The sequence below is a fragment of the Heterocephalus glaber genome, unplaced genomic scaffold, assembly GCF_053883595.1.
Source record: "Heterocephalus glaber isolate CG9 unplaced genomic scaffold, H.glaber_assembly_v1.0 deba00001498, whole genome shotgun sequence".
Taxonomy (NCBI): Eukaryota; Metazoa; Chordata; class Mammalia; order Rodentia; family Bathyergidae; genus Heterocephalus; species Heterocephalus glaber.
The window spans coordinates 2,432,540-2,446,806 of NW_028258321.1; the positions used below are offsets into that span (position 1 = coordinate 2,432,540).

A 14,267-nucleotide genomic window follows, 5' to 3' on the forward strand; every position below is an offset into this window, starting at 1 on the left:
CCCTCTGGTCTATCAGTTGCCTTGTTTAAGCAGCTGTACTTAGAGAGATTATCCTTTGTCAAGGGCGTATGTGGGTGTTGTAATAAAACTGCTATCTCGTGTCATCTTGGCCTCCATATTGTTGAGGACTGGTTTAATTTCTTTTCAGGTATAATAACATATTATCACAGATATTAGAGAATTAATATTTCCAGGCATCAGCTTGCTACCACTGGATATGTTCTGAGTGAAGGTTGAGGGGGCGAGGTGGGAGAAGAACTGAATTTCAGCCTAGGTTGAGCTGCAGTGTGAATTTTTCCCTTCAGCTTCACGCAGAGAAAGATGCTTTCCATTTGAAGGTAGAATTAGCATTAGTTAAGAAGCTTTAGGAATAATAGTAGAATCCAAGCCACATTTTGGATGCAAATGCCAAATACTTGTTGAGCTCTGAACTGTAAAGGGAAATAAATTGTCGCAATAACATTTTCCATTTAGGAATGAAATTAGCACTAGTGAGATTCTTCCACGGCCAATAAATTTATCTGTCTCTTTAGTCTCTAGTTGCTTATTACACAGTTATTACTTACAAGTCTTTTGTGAGTACAGTCCTGGGGGTGATATTTTGCCTTCCTCCTCTTTCTCCTAAAATGAAATTTTTTTCTCTCCTCGTGTAATTAGGTAGCTTCACAGATACTTAGAACCAGTGATTTTGACAGTTATGAAACCGACATAGTGTTATAATAAGTAATAACAAGTGTTAGGAGATCTGAATACATCCCTCCCCCCGTGTGATTGAGTGAATGAGACACTTTTATAAATGCACCAAGGGCCAATAATCCACTTACTCTTAAACTTCTGATCAGCTTTTTTATCAAGATTACTTGAGCCCATAAAAGGGGCTGAAATGACCACTGGATAACTGCCTCAGTGGACCAGGTTTGAGAATTACCTAGAAACTGTTGGTCAGAGAATGGTCAGGGTACAGTAATCAGAAACAGGGTAATCGTGCATCAGATTAGAAATAAGTGGTAATTTAGACACAGAAATGCAAGACTCTAAGGAAAAGGCAAAGCAGACCGTCAGGAGAAAAAAGAAGCTCTGAGAGAAGATCTGTAATACAGGAAGATTCTAGAGCCTGAGACAAAGTACCCCTCAGACACTGAGTTCCTTATACTTACAGTGAGTGGCCAGGGCTGTCCTGGGTTATATCTGTTGTCAGTACAAGCTTTAATAGCACATTCTTTCTTCTTAAAGTGTTCTGTTTCAGAAGAGAACCTTTATGGTCATCTGCTTTTCACTCTACCATCCTGAAAGTAAGGACAGAAGTCCACCCCAAGGACTGGAGACAGTAAAGCCAGAAGTGAAAATTGCTAATTGTATGTTTAGCCAGTTCAAAGAGAGAGTTTTGAGGAGGACAAATAGGCTGTTGTTCTGTAATAAGCCACAGAGAAATTCAGTGTACTGAGTCTGTGGATCATAGGGGTGGCTCTTCTGGTCTGGCTGTTGCCTTGTCTTTCTGGTATCAGTTAGAGACCTCTGCTGCTCTTGGCTGGGCTGGCCCACAGGTTGGCCCACTAACCTCCTCCATGGGCTCCGATCCTTCAGTAGACAGTTCCGGGCTGGACTGCACATGCAGTGGTAGTATTCCAAGGAGGGAGCAGAAGTACAGAAGGCTATGAAGCTCAGGATTAGCACACCATCAATTTTGGCATGTTCCATTGCCAAATACAGGTTATAATGACGGCCCAAACTCGAGGCGGTGAGGAAACAGATTTCACTTCTTGGCAGGAGATGCTTCAAACTCCGTGTATATGGCTTGGACACAGTGAAGGCTAGAGAATTGAGGGAGCCTTGTAGTGAATCTACATGAAGCTGACTGTTCACTTTGGGGAAACCTGGAAAGTTTTTTAAAAGTTTATAGAACTCTCTCCTAGAATTATAACCAGATAAATCTACAATTATCAATAAAGCTGCACATTTTTTGTTGTTGTTTTCTTTTAGTGACCAAGAGAATGCAAAGGTCAGGCATGTCTTGAAGATATGAACTGAATATTTTGTGTAGTGAGTATTTTCAAAGTGTTATATATAATATCGCTTATATACATTTATGGATTTCCAAGGTCCATTCTCAGACACTGTATCAGTCCATTTTGCATTATTATAATGAAATATTTGAGGCTAGAACAAGCGAAAAGTTTATCTAGCTCACAATTGTGGAAGTTCAAGGATTCCCACTTGGCTTTCCTGCTAGAAGAATCGTGAGGCTCAGGGTATCACAATGCAAGAGACAAGGAGTCAGTGTCTATCTCTCCCTCTCTCCCTCTCTCTCTCTCTCTCTCTCTCTCTCTCTCTCTCTCTCTCTCTCTCTATTAAGCCACTAGCATTCAATCTAGGGGAGTCCACCTTGATCTATGTACTCCTATTCACCTAAAGAAGACCCTCATCTAAACAGCACAGTCAAATTAAATTTCCACTCTCTTTACCACCTCACAATGGGGATATGGAGATTACATTTCAGTACAATAGTCTTTGAGGGCCACAGTCAAACCATATTCATAGCGTTCAAGACTAATGAATTTTTCTCATGCACAGCATAGAAAACTGTATTCCCACAAGTGCTCCAGGTAATTCTGATTCAGGTAGTTTTTAAACTACATTTTGACAAAAGCGTTGTATAGTAGCCAGGGTCCCTCATGGACTTTCAACCCTAGAGAATTCAAAGGCTTCCTTTTTGTCTTTCATGTCACTTGGTGGGAGGTTTGATCTCAGATGTCCTCTGGGTTATCATCGCTTGGCCAAATGACCTCCCCTTTCTAGGACACGGTGTCCTGAAGACCCATCCTCAGTTGAAATCCAGTAACAGAGCTTCAAGACTCATCAGAACTGTTAGAAGATGAACGCAAGCACATTGAAACTGTGAAGAGTTTATTTGGCAAACAAAATGACAGTTCATTAGTGGAGCATCGGTGGTCTGTCAAAAGTTCTGGGCCCCCTGAAGGGTAATGGCTTTTATGGATGGAATGTGTAAGGAAGGCAAAGAAAATATCGAGTGCTATGTTGAGGAGAAGTAGTCTTCTTAGAGCGTCCCAATGGAAAGTCCCTAGTTAGAAGTGAGCAGTTTCTGGGTTCGACTTACATTTTGATTTCCTAGATGTGACTGTTTACATTGAGCTGGGCTGTGGTCACTTATGTAGGAGACCAGGCCTCTGGAGCCGGCTCGTTCTGATGGGCTCCCAGGTAACTCCTCAGCCAGGCCTTCCCAGGCAATGCCATGCAGTCTGGCCCCAGTCCCGTGGCTGTATGCCAGTGTTGTAAAGTAATCATTAGGGCTCCCGTGGTGTGGTGGAGTTTGCTTGGATAGAGGGAAGAAGGCACAATGGCCAAATGAGGTTGCTTTGCAAGTAGAAATCTTTCTGCCCATCTTGGAGTCTAGAGAAGCTTTTTATGCTACAGCCATGTCACCATCATCCCTCCACCCCACCAGGAACGAAACAAAACCAAACCAAAGAAAAAGCATTGAGCTCACGTGGATTTTTATATTCGAGGTGTCTCACTAACTAAAGCCTGACTTGCATCTGCTTTGGAGGCAGAAGAAAAAGAAAAGAGAGGTAAGATGAAGTCGCTGGTGCAACTTCTTGACAGCACTAACTTTTGCATGAGAAGTGTGGTTAGAGCTCAGAATTTCAGGACCACAGTGCAGGCTGACACTCACCAAGCAGGTCCCAGTGGCAGGAGGAGAGTGGCCCCGAGACAGCAGGGAGGTGTCTGCGCCATTGTTAAACAAAGCAGAGAGGCAGAGGTGCAGCAAAGGGAAAGCAGCATTCAGGAGGAGGCTTTTCCTGGAGTGTGCAGACCCAGCTACTCCGCAGTCTGTGACCCGGGCACTCGGAAGCGCTATGGTCAGTTTCCATGAATTCTTTCCTGAAGGACTGTGAGCCTTTTGTATGCTGATGTGTGTCACCAGTCTCCAGGCGAGGAAATGGCACATGCAGTGTTTCCCAAAATCCCCTCAGCGTGGAACTTGTGGGTCACCCTTCAGGACTGTTTTCCCACGGAGTACACTTTCAGAAATGTGCTAGTAATAATGTGACAATGAAAACTGCAGGCGTATACTGTGTGCCAGACATGGACACTGCTTTGTGGATTCCATCTCATTTTATTCTCTCAACTCACTACACCTAAATGCTGCTTTTATTTCCATATTGCAGATGGGGAAACGGAGTCTCAGCTTGAGTCATTTACCTCAAAAGTGGCAGAGCCAGGATCTGATTCCAAAAGGGACCACATCAATGATTTATCCCTAAGTAGGGGGTTTTGAGCCGAGTCTCACATACACAACTGTGACCATTTATGTAGCACTGTGTGTTAATCACTTTTCACAAGAAGATGTTTTCATTGCTGTAAGTATTCCCGTTATTATAATGACCCTGGTCCTCATGAATAGGACGTAATAACTCAAAGCATTTCCGAGTTCCTGGTGGGATTTTACAGTGATGTGTGTTAGCACTGGGCCCTAGGAATGGCAAGTTACTTGGAGGATCGCTTGTATCCATGTTGTGTTCTATGCATTTATAATGGCAGAAAAACTGCTCAGCACTTTTCTCCCACAGGTCTACCTCGTTTAGGCTGTAATTGGAGAGGGATTAATTTATGCTAATTCTGCACAACAAGCTGACGCCATTTATCACCAGTTTCCATTCCTCAGCAAAACAGACACAAATGCACCTAAGTGTTAGGCAGACTATGATATGCAGCTGCTGTTGTGTGGAGCAATAATAGACCTGTTTGTGTTCAGGCACAGGTCAGCAAGCCGAAGCCATGCGGGAATGCGGAGGGCTGTGGCTCTCAGTCTCTCCCTGCTGGTGTCTTCCATGCCCTGCTGCCCACCTCCGAGAAGAGAAGGACGTGGCAGGGCAGAGCTGGGCAGTGGGAAGGATGATGCATAACACGGAAGGAGCCCTGCTTCCCTGGAAGACTGTGTTGATTATCCCATGGTGTTGAGGCAGCTTTTTAAGAAGGATAATGTGAGTGTGGAAGATTTAGGATTGAAAGAGCTGCCTTGTGATGAGAAGAGAGATGGGAGAAGAAGCGGGCAGAAGGGACACCGAGTGTGTGGGTGTGTGTGGATATGTGTGTTTGGTTGGCGTTACTGAGAACCTGGCCAGGGTGATTTCCCCTTCAAATTTCCCAGTATCGCCAATGCTGCCCCTCTAAGGGAGCCCTGCATCGCTCTGGCTTGCACGGCCCACCGTGCTGTTCTGGTTGCACTGCAAGAGTCAGGGAGGGCTGAGAGGCTTCGCGCATTCCTCCCCCCCCCCCGCCCGGGCCACACGGCCCCTCTCCCATCCTTCTGGAGTGGGGGTCTGCGTCAGAAGATGGCCTTTAAAATACCTTCTTATTCTTTCATGTCATGACGGTGCGGTGGCCTTGGAGAGAAAGAGCAATTTTACCTCTTAGGATTACAGAGGATACAATTCTGTGTTACCTGAGTTTGCTTCAGAGAATCCAGTGGAAGGGGTTGTGGGAATTAGAGGGGACAGAGAGGAAGCAAGTCTGGCTGTCAGCGAGGCTGAACAGTGAGCAAATGAGGCGTCATTTAGTTCCTCTGTTTCTTCCCTCCCTTCCCCTCCCATTCCCCTTCCTCCTCTTCCTCCCTCTCTCTCCCTCTCTCCCGCCCTCCCCCTCTCTCTATATGTACATATATGTATATGTGCATGGATACAATCTAAATTTAAGTGTCTGCAGTAGGATTCCATGTGCTCTTCAAAATATCTCAGCTTGTGTCTCCTGTTAATATTTTAAATTTCTGATTATCCCTCACAGGTTGAATCTACCGAAAATGTGACTGTTTGTGCGTGCTGTGTGTATATGCATGGATGTGTGTGTGTGTGTGTGCGTGCAAGTAATTTGCATTCCAGTTTACTAGTTCCAAGGCCGTCAGAATGCCATTACCCAATGAAAAAGTCAGTTTTGATCGGCATCATGGAGATCATAGTCCCTGCTTTCTGTTTGTGAAAAACTCAATTGAGATAATGTCTGGGAATGTGGAAGGTGCTCTGTCCCTCAATGACATCCTGCCGATTGCTGTCTGAGCACTGATGTGGTCCTCACACTATTGATGCCACCAACGGCTTTGTTTCCTTAGTTCAGATGAGAAGTACATTTGCCTGGCACCTCTCCCCTCCCTCTCCACAGGTGGATGCTGCACAGGCAAGAGAGCATAGCGAGGTTTCCTTACCCTCAGCGCTCCCCTAAAGCTGGCTGGTTCTGCTACACTGAAGAAGCCTGTTTTCTGAGAAAGGACCCCGCGCTTCCATTTTGCACCAAAATGTTGTGGTTATCTGAAGTACACCTTACAGTGGTGGCCACCGAGCGGCAGGGCTGTAACCGCACATACCAGACAGAGCAGATAGCAACAAGTCTTGTCTGAGACCATCAAAATCACAGTCACTTGTTCTGGAACCTCTTTACCTGAATGAGCAGGATGTTGCCCTCTCGGCTCTCAACAGAGATAAGCCATAGAAAACAAGCTGTAGAAGTCACCTGCATTTATGGTATCAGACTTTGCTTAAATTGATGGAAGGTAAAGGTCAGCATCCCGGCTGACACAGGGTACACTGGAATTTTTTATTTTAGGCTTGAGCTATGCCATATTTGCAAAATGTCGCTTTTTGAGAGGGTAGAAATTAATCGTAAACAAAGTCATTATAGGTACAACAGTTTTGAGCCTGAAATAGAAGAAGACCTGGAGGTGGAAAGAGACATTTCCCACTCCACACTGTAAGAGGAAACCCGGGGAGAGTCTTGTGTGCAGATTCTCTGTTTTGTCTGCGGGAAGTCAGTGTGCTGGAGAGATGAGCTGTGAAGATGTGGGCTGAGAGGACTTCGGGAATTTGTGGAGTGCTTTGTATGGGACACCTCAACGCCAGCATCTGGGTGGTTCCCCTTGCATAATATGCACTTAGCCATGCGTTCTCTGTGTCCAAAACCATAAGCCTGCCTCACCGCTGACTAGATCTTTCTCTCAGAATGGCTAGGGTAGTTGTGGGGTTGGATAATTCACAGAAATATAGTGATTGATGATTGATGGTTTTCTGCTTTGCTTAGTGGGAAAAAGAGCACAAGAATGTTTAATAATTAGTATTAATTATTACAAATACAAGTGGTCCCTTATGACGGTCGGACTTGAGAATGTGCGATTTGCAGTCATGTAGAGGTTTAAACATATAACCGCTCTTTCATTCACTTTCAGTGCCTCGTCTGGTGAAATTTGTCAGGTATTCAACATTACTATGAAGTAGGCTTTGTTTAGATGATTTTTTTCCTGCTGAGGCTGGTGTCAGCATTCGGAACGCATTATGATGGTTTAGGCTGCCCTGTGATGACTGATAGGTTAAGTGTATTAAGGGCACTTTTGACTTAGAATGCTTTGAACTTACAAGGAGTGTATCAGGGTGTGACCCCATCCTAGGTCAAGGAGCATTGCTACTGACAGCAAAACCAGTGGAAATAAAAGCTAACTGGTAGCTGGGCTAATAGTGAGATATGGTCACTCATTCAGCCCTCGCAGCCATCTAGTGGAGTGGGTACTCTTGTTCTCGTGTAGCCATGGTGGGCACATGAAGGTGGGGTAACTTAGTCCAGGTCACAGAGGCAACAAGTGGTAGAGTGGGTCTGGAAGCCGTGAGCCTGAGTCCAGAGCCTGTGCTTTTCATTGCCCCGCTGATGTGCAGGACCCAGCCAGCCTGCCGAGGAACGCCTGAGTCCCTGCTTGTGATGCTGCCTCATTTCCCTCCCTCCACAGCCCCCCTGGTGGACCTCACCCCGACCCACAGTGGATCCGCCATGCTGATGCTGCTCTCCGTGGTGTTCGTGGGCCTGGCTGTGTTCGTCATCTACAAGTTTAAGAGGTGTGTGTCCCTCCCTCCATGGTTCCCCGCTTCTCCCTGTTCTGACAGGTTCAGAAGTGCACATCTGCACTGCTGTGCTTTTCCGTGCAGAGCAGTGATGCTTTCTGTTAATGTTTTAGGAAGATCCCGGGAATTAATGTTTATGCCCAGATGCAGAATGAGAAGGAACAAGAGATGCTCAGTCCAGGCAGTCACACTGAAAGCAGGCCCGGTGTCCCTCACACTGAACTGAGGAGGCCTGGTCAGCTTGTAGATGAGAAGGTGCAGCCACAGCTCATAGGTAAATGATTTGGTAGCCTTCAGACGTCCAGCCTGAGTAGTCCTTGGCAGACTCCTCTCTAACCCGTCTGGCTTGACATAACTATTTTTTCTGCTCTAACACCTCTGCAGAAACAGCTAAGATACCTCTTTCTTGCTCCTAATATTTTACCCTCTCATTAATTGATTCCTCTTTTTGCAAAAAACTTTCCCTAAAACGCTGGCTTCGAGTGTTGATGAACAAGTAGCTTAGATTTTGCTCTAACAACATATAAGAGGGAGGCTTTTGGAGGCTGGGGCTGGTGGGCTGGCAGCTGGGCAGGGTTTGAACTGCTGTGTGTGTGCTGAGCAGAATGAGACGTGGAAGGCCCAGCTCCTGGCAGACCTGAAGAGGGGAGAGTGCTCTGCAACCCTCACAGGGGAGGCACATGATGAAATTGGCCAGGCAAACCACCTGAGCGTTTTTATTCAAAATCTAGCCACTGTCTAGCAGCTGACCCCCAGGAAATGTGGAACCTGAGGACTTGAGAACAAGAGGCACCAAGTTGGCAGCAGCTGTAGATGCAGGGTCCTGAGAACTGGTGGTGGGGTCTGACTCTGATGGAACGGTGGGCAGATGCTGTCCTCCTCTTTGGCTGCCTCTTACCCAAAGTCCTGAAACGGACTTTGTCAGACTTTAATAGACCTCTCCTCCCCCATGAAGTAAATTTGGGAATTCTACACCTAGGTATACAATCTGAAGTTTGGATCCTAAGTCCTATTTATAGCAGAGGAAATTGTCCAGGATTTTAGGCAAACCCATGGAGCTGCCCTTGCTGATCCATGTCTGTCCTAGGCTCCTCCAGCCTGTTGGCTACAGGGGATGAAGCTGTGGACATGTACATCTAGATCCCACGTTGCTCACTGTGGTGGGTAAATGATAAAATCGTTCACGCTTCCCCTGCAGTTATGATGCCAGGCTGCCTAGAACACCTTTCCACAAAATTTTTAATTTGTTAGTCAGAAAACAAATGAGTCTATAAATGGGAATCAAACCCTGTCCTTAAATGAAGAAGAGAAAGGTTTGTGGCTGCAGGAAGGGGAAACTTAAATGCGAAAACTGACTTATATCATAGATAGCAATAACAGCTGCAGCCACATCTGGTGTCCAATTTTCACAGTGCATTTTCTTTTCTTGGGGGAGACAGGGCGATAAATAAGTAATAGCTTTGGGTTAAAAAGGAAACAGGCTTTTCTGTCTTCATGTCCAGAGAAGCATTCACCCTGTCTATTCACTTCTAAAGTGTTGAAGATGCTGCGTTTTTTGAGTCATTTGATTTTCGGTCCCGTTTCCCGGGGTACGAAGCATAGCGGCTACTTACTTATTAAAGTAGCAATTCCTCCTTCACCAGGAACATCTCGAAGTACGTTACCGTCTCTGACACCTTTCCATTTCCAGTGTCATTAAATGAGTAAGTGTCACACGTTTTCTCTTAGGAGAGTAGCTTTACCCTCCCCTCCTTCCCCTTCTACTCAACCTGGTGACTCATCTCTCCGATTGCAAAGAGCAAGACACGCCACTCCACCTTCAACGCCAAAGCGGGGACCTGCTGGGGCACAATTTGCAATTTAAGGAGAACCCCAAAGGCTGCAGGCGACCTGCCAATCAGTCGGGAAAGAGTTTCGCAATTGTCAAGTGCATCATCCTCATGACCACTAACTTTATGTTTTTTTTTCTTTCCTTTGTTGTTCTGTTTCCTATTTTGCCAGGAAGTATTTCCATAGTTGCTGAGAATCAAAGCACAAAAGAAATCCCTACCTATGTAAATGTTTGAATGGAGGACGCCAGTAAAAACAAACAAAACAAAAAATAAAATAAAAAAACAAAATCCAAACAAACAAACAAACATTCACTGCATCGGGACTTTTTAATTCTTCAGACACAGACTGCAAGGGTTTTTAGCTTTAAGCCTGTGCATGTGGACACTAACTTGAGAACATGTTTGGAGGGGCAGTATACAGGTGCTCTATTTTAATGGAAAACACTCCTCTCTCCCTTTCTTCTCTTTTTTCTGATCAGTCGTGTTTGTAGAAAATTCATAACATATATAGGCCAAGGAAATCTGCATGCATTTTTGGAAATATTCTTGGCTCTAGATTTAACAGTTATTTTAGCACTGCAGGCTGAGGGGTGGATTAGCCATCCCCGGCCTTTCCATAAGACATGCACAGGAGTCTGAAACCCTGAGCCGTTTCTCCGTTCCACCATCCTTAGGGTCATTTTCCCTTCTAACTTAGCTTTGGAAGCCCTGTTTGTCAGCAGTGGCCACAGGCTGATCTCTCTCTACATTCTCTGTGGCCGCAGGGACAAAGTTGTGAGTTGAAGATCCGTGTATGAGGTACAACAGGGAGGGAAGACAGCAGGGAAACAGCATGTCAGCAATGGACTGTTGTTTCCCATCCAACTTTCCTCCTTGCAGTTTTCCTTACTCTTATCCCACATGATGTAGAAAACGGTATTTTTCCAGTAGTTAACCATTGTTTTCCCTTCCCTTTGGCTTGCCATTCGTGCGTGGCCATGATCTGTTGATGTCTTCAAATCTTTTTCCTCCAATCCCCAAGTTATCCCTCAAGTGTTGCGACTTTTTCTTCCCAAACATGTTGCTAGATTTACAACATGGACGCTGACATTTGCTAAGTACTGGCCTAGCTTCTGCCAACCCTGACCTTCCACTCACAAGTCTTGATCGCTGTCAGTTCTGTACACGGCCAAGCATGCCAGACTCCCTGCACTCTGACCAAACTGCATCCTGCCCAGCAGGGATCAGTTCCATGGACCCTCTGTCTTCCTCTAGAGCTGACTTTCCCAATTACCCCTACCTTTTCCCACCTGGAAACATTCAGTGTGTGTGAAAGTTGACATGTGCAAAGCAACGCAAATCCGGCTATGTACTTTGGCATACAGATCAATAGCAGTGTTCTCACACATTAACAAAAATTCTGTGCCATCAGATTCTGGAAGACTTGTGAGATACGTTATGAATGTATAACAATATTGCAGGGGAATTTCTTTCTGTGATAGTTGCTGTTGCCCAATATTCCTCTCTTAGCGTAGACGAAAAATATTTGTGAAATAAAACTGATTTTAACAGGAGAAGCAGGTCAATGGAGTTAATGTTTGAGTGTCCAAAAATCTGAGAAAATAGGTCTTGTCTTACATTAGGATGAGATTTTGATTATTTAGGGTGATCCCAGTGATTTCACAGGTGCTCTCTGGTCTCTGAGTATCATGGTATCAGTAAAGGAAAAGTAAGTCGGTATGAATTGGAGGAATTAGCTAACGACAGGAAAGTGAAAGAAATCCTCACAATCCTCAAGTCCTCCAAGCGTGACACAATCCCAGTTTGCCAAGTGCAGTCAGGAAAGAAGGAAAGAAAACCTGTCTGCTACTGAAGCCCCTTCAGTACGATTCCTGGGCAAAGCCCACTCTAAGGGCAGAAGAGAGGAGTGCTGTTTGACAACTCAGAAAAACCCACCTTCGTGGCTGTGTCTCCAGGCCACCGACAGGTGTAAGAGGGGCTGTAAATGAGGACGTCCAGACCATCCTGATGCCCCTTACCCTTGTGTAGCTCAGGCAGGGGAAGTGTAGAAAAGCTGCTGTCAGAAGTTAGTCCCAGAGAATGTTTTATGGAGGAGGACGCCCCACCCCCAGGAGGGTGGAAAACTCTGCTTGGGGCAACCGTCTCTTTGTAGGACATCACTAATCCCCATCCTGCCGGGCTTCCTGTCTCATGGAGAACATCTTCGTTGATTCTCTTTAATTGGAGCCTTGCAATTTTACTCTGGAAGACATGTGTTTAGAAATCAAAAGAGGCTTACAAAAGAAAGCAGGGGGTCCTCAGAGTTGCGGTTCAATTCATTTTAATTAGAAAATTATGAAAAAGAGAATAACATTCTTAATCTAGCACAGTGCCTTGCCAAGAGTGGTGTTACGAAAACTGACAGTGAACTAAATGCGTGAACAGATGTAGGGAAGAACGGCTGTACATCCTCGGGTAAAGCAGAGGTAGACATGAGATCCCTGGCATTTTAGAAAATGATCAGAGGTGACCAGACATGGATTCAGCATCTCCAGTGTCCTCCTGTGCCTCTCCTCAAAGTTCCCTCCCACTGTGGGTGACAGATGAGGCCGGTACTTACTGCTGAGAAGGACCCTCATAGATACTACAGCCTTGACTAGGTTCTCAAAGTGTGGTACTAGGCCAGCAGTCCCAGCATCACCTGCAAATCCTGGGTCTGTACCCAGACCTACTGAGTCACTATTGCTAGGCAGTAGTGGACCCAGCAGCCTGCTTCAGCCAATCCTCCAGGTGATTGTGATGTATGCTGAAGCCCAGAGCCACCAGACGATGCCATTCCAACTCAGTCCCCGAAAGAAAATAATGAGCGCCTACAAATGGGAGGGACTCAAGTGCCTACCTACTTGCTAATAGCTAATACTTGCAAACACAGTGAGGAGTTTGGTGGGCGCAGGGCCAGAGGAGTGTGGGGAGGGAGATTATGTGAAAGGCATATTCAGGGCAAGCGGAAAATCAAATACTGCAACATTTTTAAAACCCCAGATGGCCAACTGTGCGTGCTGTACCCTGAACTACCCAACCAGCCTTTTCTCCCTTGCTTTATTCCTAATTGGACTCACTGTCCAACATGCAGAGATTTGCTGTGCTTTTTCTCAGAAGTTCCAAACAGCAGCTTTGAGAGCCCTGGGGTGCTTGTCAGCCATTCTGTGTTTTCCAGGATTCCAACTGAGCACTGAAACCCCTCATTTGCCAACTTATTTTTCTAGAAAGCCAATTTAAAAACAATGGAAGTTTTCTTATAGTACTGGAACTACTTCTAATTTTAAAATGACTTTTTGATGTATTTTTTGTTAAATACTATGTAGTGTAATGTATAATTGCTCTTGTTTATTGCTTTTACAATCATATTTATTAAACAGATAATGTCTCTAAAGTCTTTGCCTCAGGGGGTTTTATTTTATCCCAAAACTTTGTGTTCACTCTAGGTGTAAAAGTAATGGATTTACAGGATTTCATAAAGGCTAATTGCTTGAGAATATGGTTACCCTCCCTGGCTTGAGGGCTTTTATTTACCAACCTAGTAGAGTATGTTCTATAACCTGAATTCTACCTGCATTTCAGTTGACTGTGTAGCGTCTGTCGCTTTATTAGATTACACCAGGCCATTTAAGACTCAGTGATTACTTTTGAGTGCGTAACATGCTCATTGTTATCAGTTCAAAGTTATAAATCGCGAGGAGCAGGCAAGCCCCTTGACACTTCTGCATAATGTCATAGTTACCAGAGGGCCAAGTCTGCATGTGAGGAGTGGAAACTTGGAGCGTGCTGAGCCCCAGACGTAGACCAGGAAGAAGTGAAGCGGGGTCCCCCTGGCTACACCAGCTGTGTGACCTTAACAACTCTCCCAACCCACAGAAGCCGCAGTATCTTCGTGTGCAGCACACGGAGGAAGAAGCCCCGCGGCCCTGGTGTTCTGAGTGGGTGGCTCAAACAGACAATTTATCACTTAGTGGGATGAAGACGTGGATGGATCCAAACCTGTCCAGCCACTGAGTGGGACCTCCCGGGGCCCGTTTGGTCCTTGTGTCTGGGAGAAACATCAGTGCGGGCACAAGACCCTCTTTAGCTGTCCTGAAGGCCCAGCAGGGTGGGAATGCGGGTGCCTGTTGAGTTTGGTCCACACTTCAGCAGTCTCCCTAGGGCAAAGACGCTCAGCCAGTAGGAGGCGCTCCTCCCCTGGGGCTTTTTTCACACACAGAGAACAACAAACGCATAGAACTTAACATCACCGTATGGATGTGTGGCACTCTGTACCTTCCTTGCTGGATTCAAGGCTAATTTACGGGAAGGTATTTTATTGCACCTTATTTTCATTCCTCTAGCATCCAGCACTGGGCATTGCCATTAGGGGGCACTAGATAAATGTTTGATGAGACTCAACCCTTGCTTCCCCTTTTAATATTGTGAGCTGGTCTATTTTATTTAGCAGTGATCTCTGAGCGGGCTCCACGGGTCAGGCTTGACCCAGCCAGCACCTCTAATTACACGTCCAATTGCTGTT

The 14,267-nt window shown here is 45.6% G+C and overlaps 1 protein-coding gene across 7 annotated transcripts in view; it reads left to right on the forward strand.

Annotated features, from left to right (window-relative positions):
• Nucleotides 1-13,106, forward strand: part of Sorcs1 (sortilin related VPS10 domain containing receptor 1) — a 470,258-nt gene extending 457,152 nt beyond the window's left edge. For 2 of the 7 annotated variants that reach the window (XM_021245560.2, XM_087185723.1), the window contains exons 25-27: nt 7,784-7,889; nt 8,009-8,169; nt 9,897-10,035. In XM_021245560.2, the coding sequence (XP_021101219.2) occupies nt 7,784-7,889; nt 8,009-8,169; nt 9,897-9,961 (332 nt within the window). In that variant the 3' untranslated portion in view covers nt 9,962-10,035. Of the gene's footprint in view, nt 1-7,783; nt 7,890-8,008; nt 8,170-9,538; nt 10,036-12,862 lie in introns of those variants that run through there. The other 5 variants (XM_087185724.1, XM_013066085.3, XM_021245561.2 and 2 more) reach the window with 5 other exon arrangements.
• Nucleotides 13,107-14,267: the final 1,161 nt, after the last annotated feature.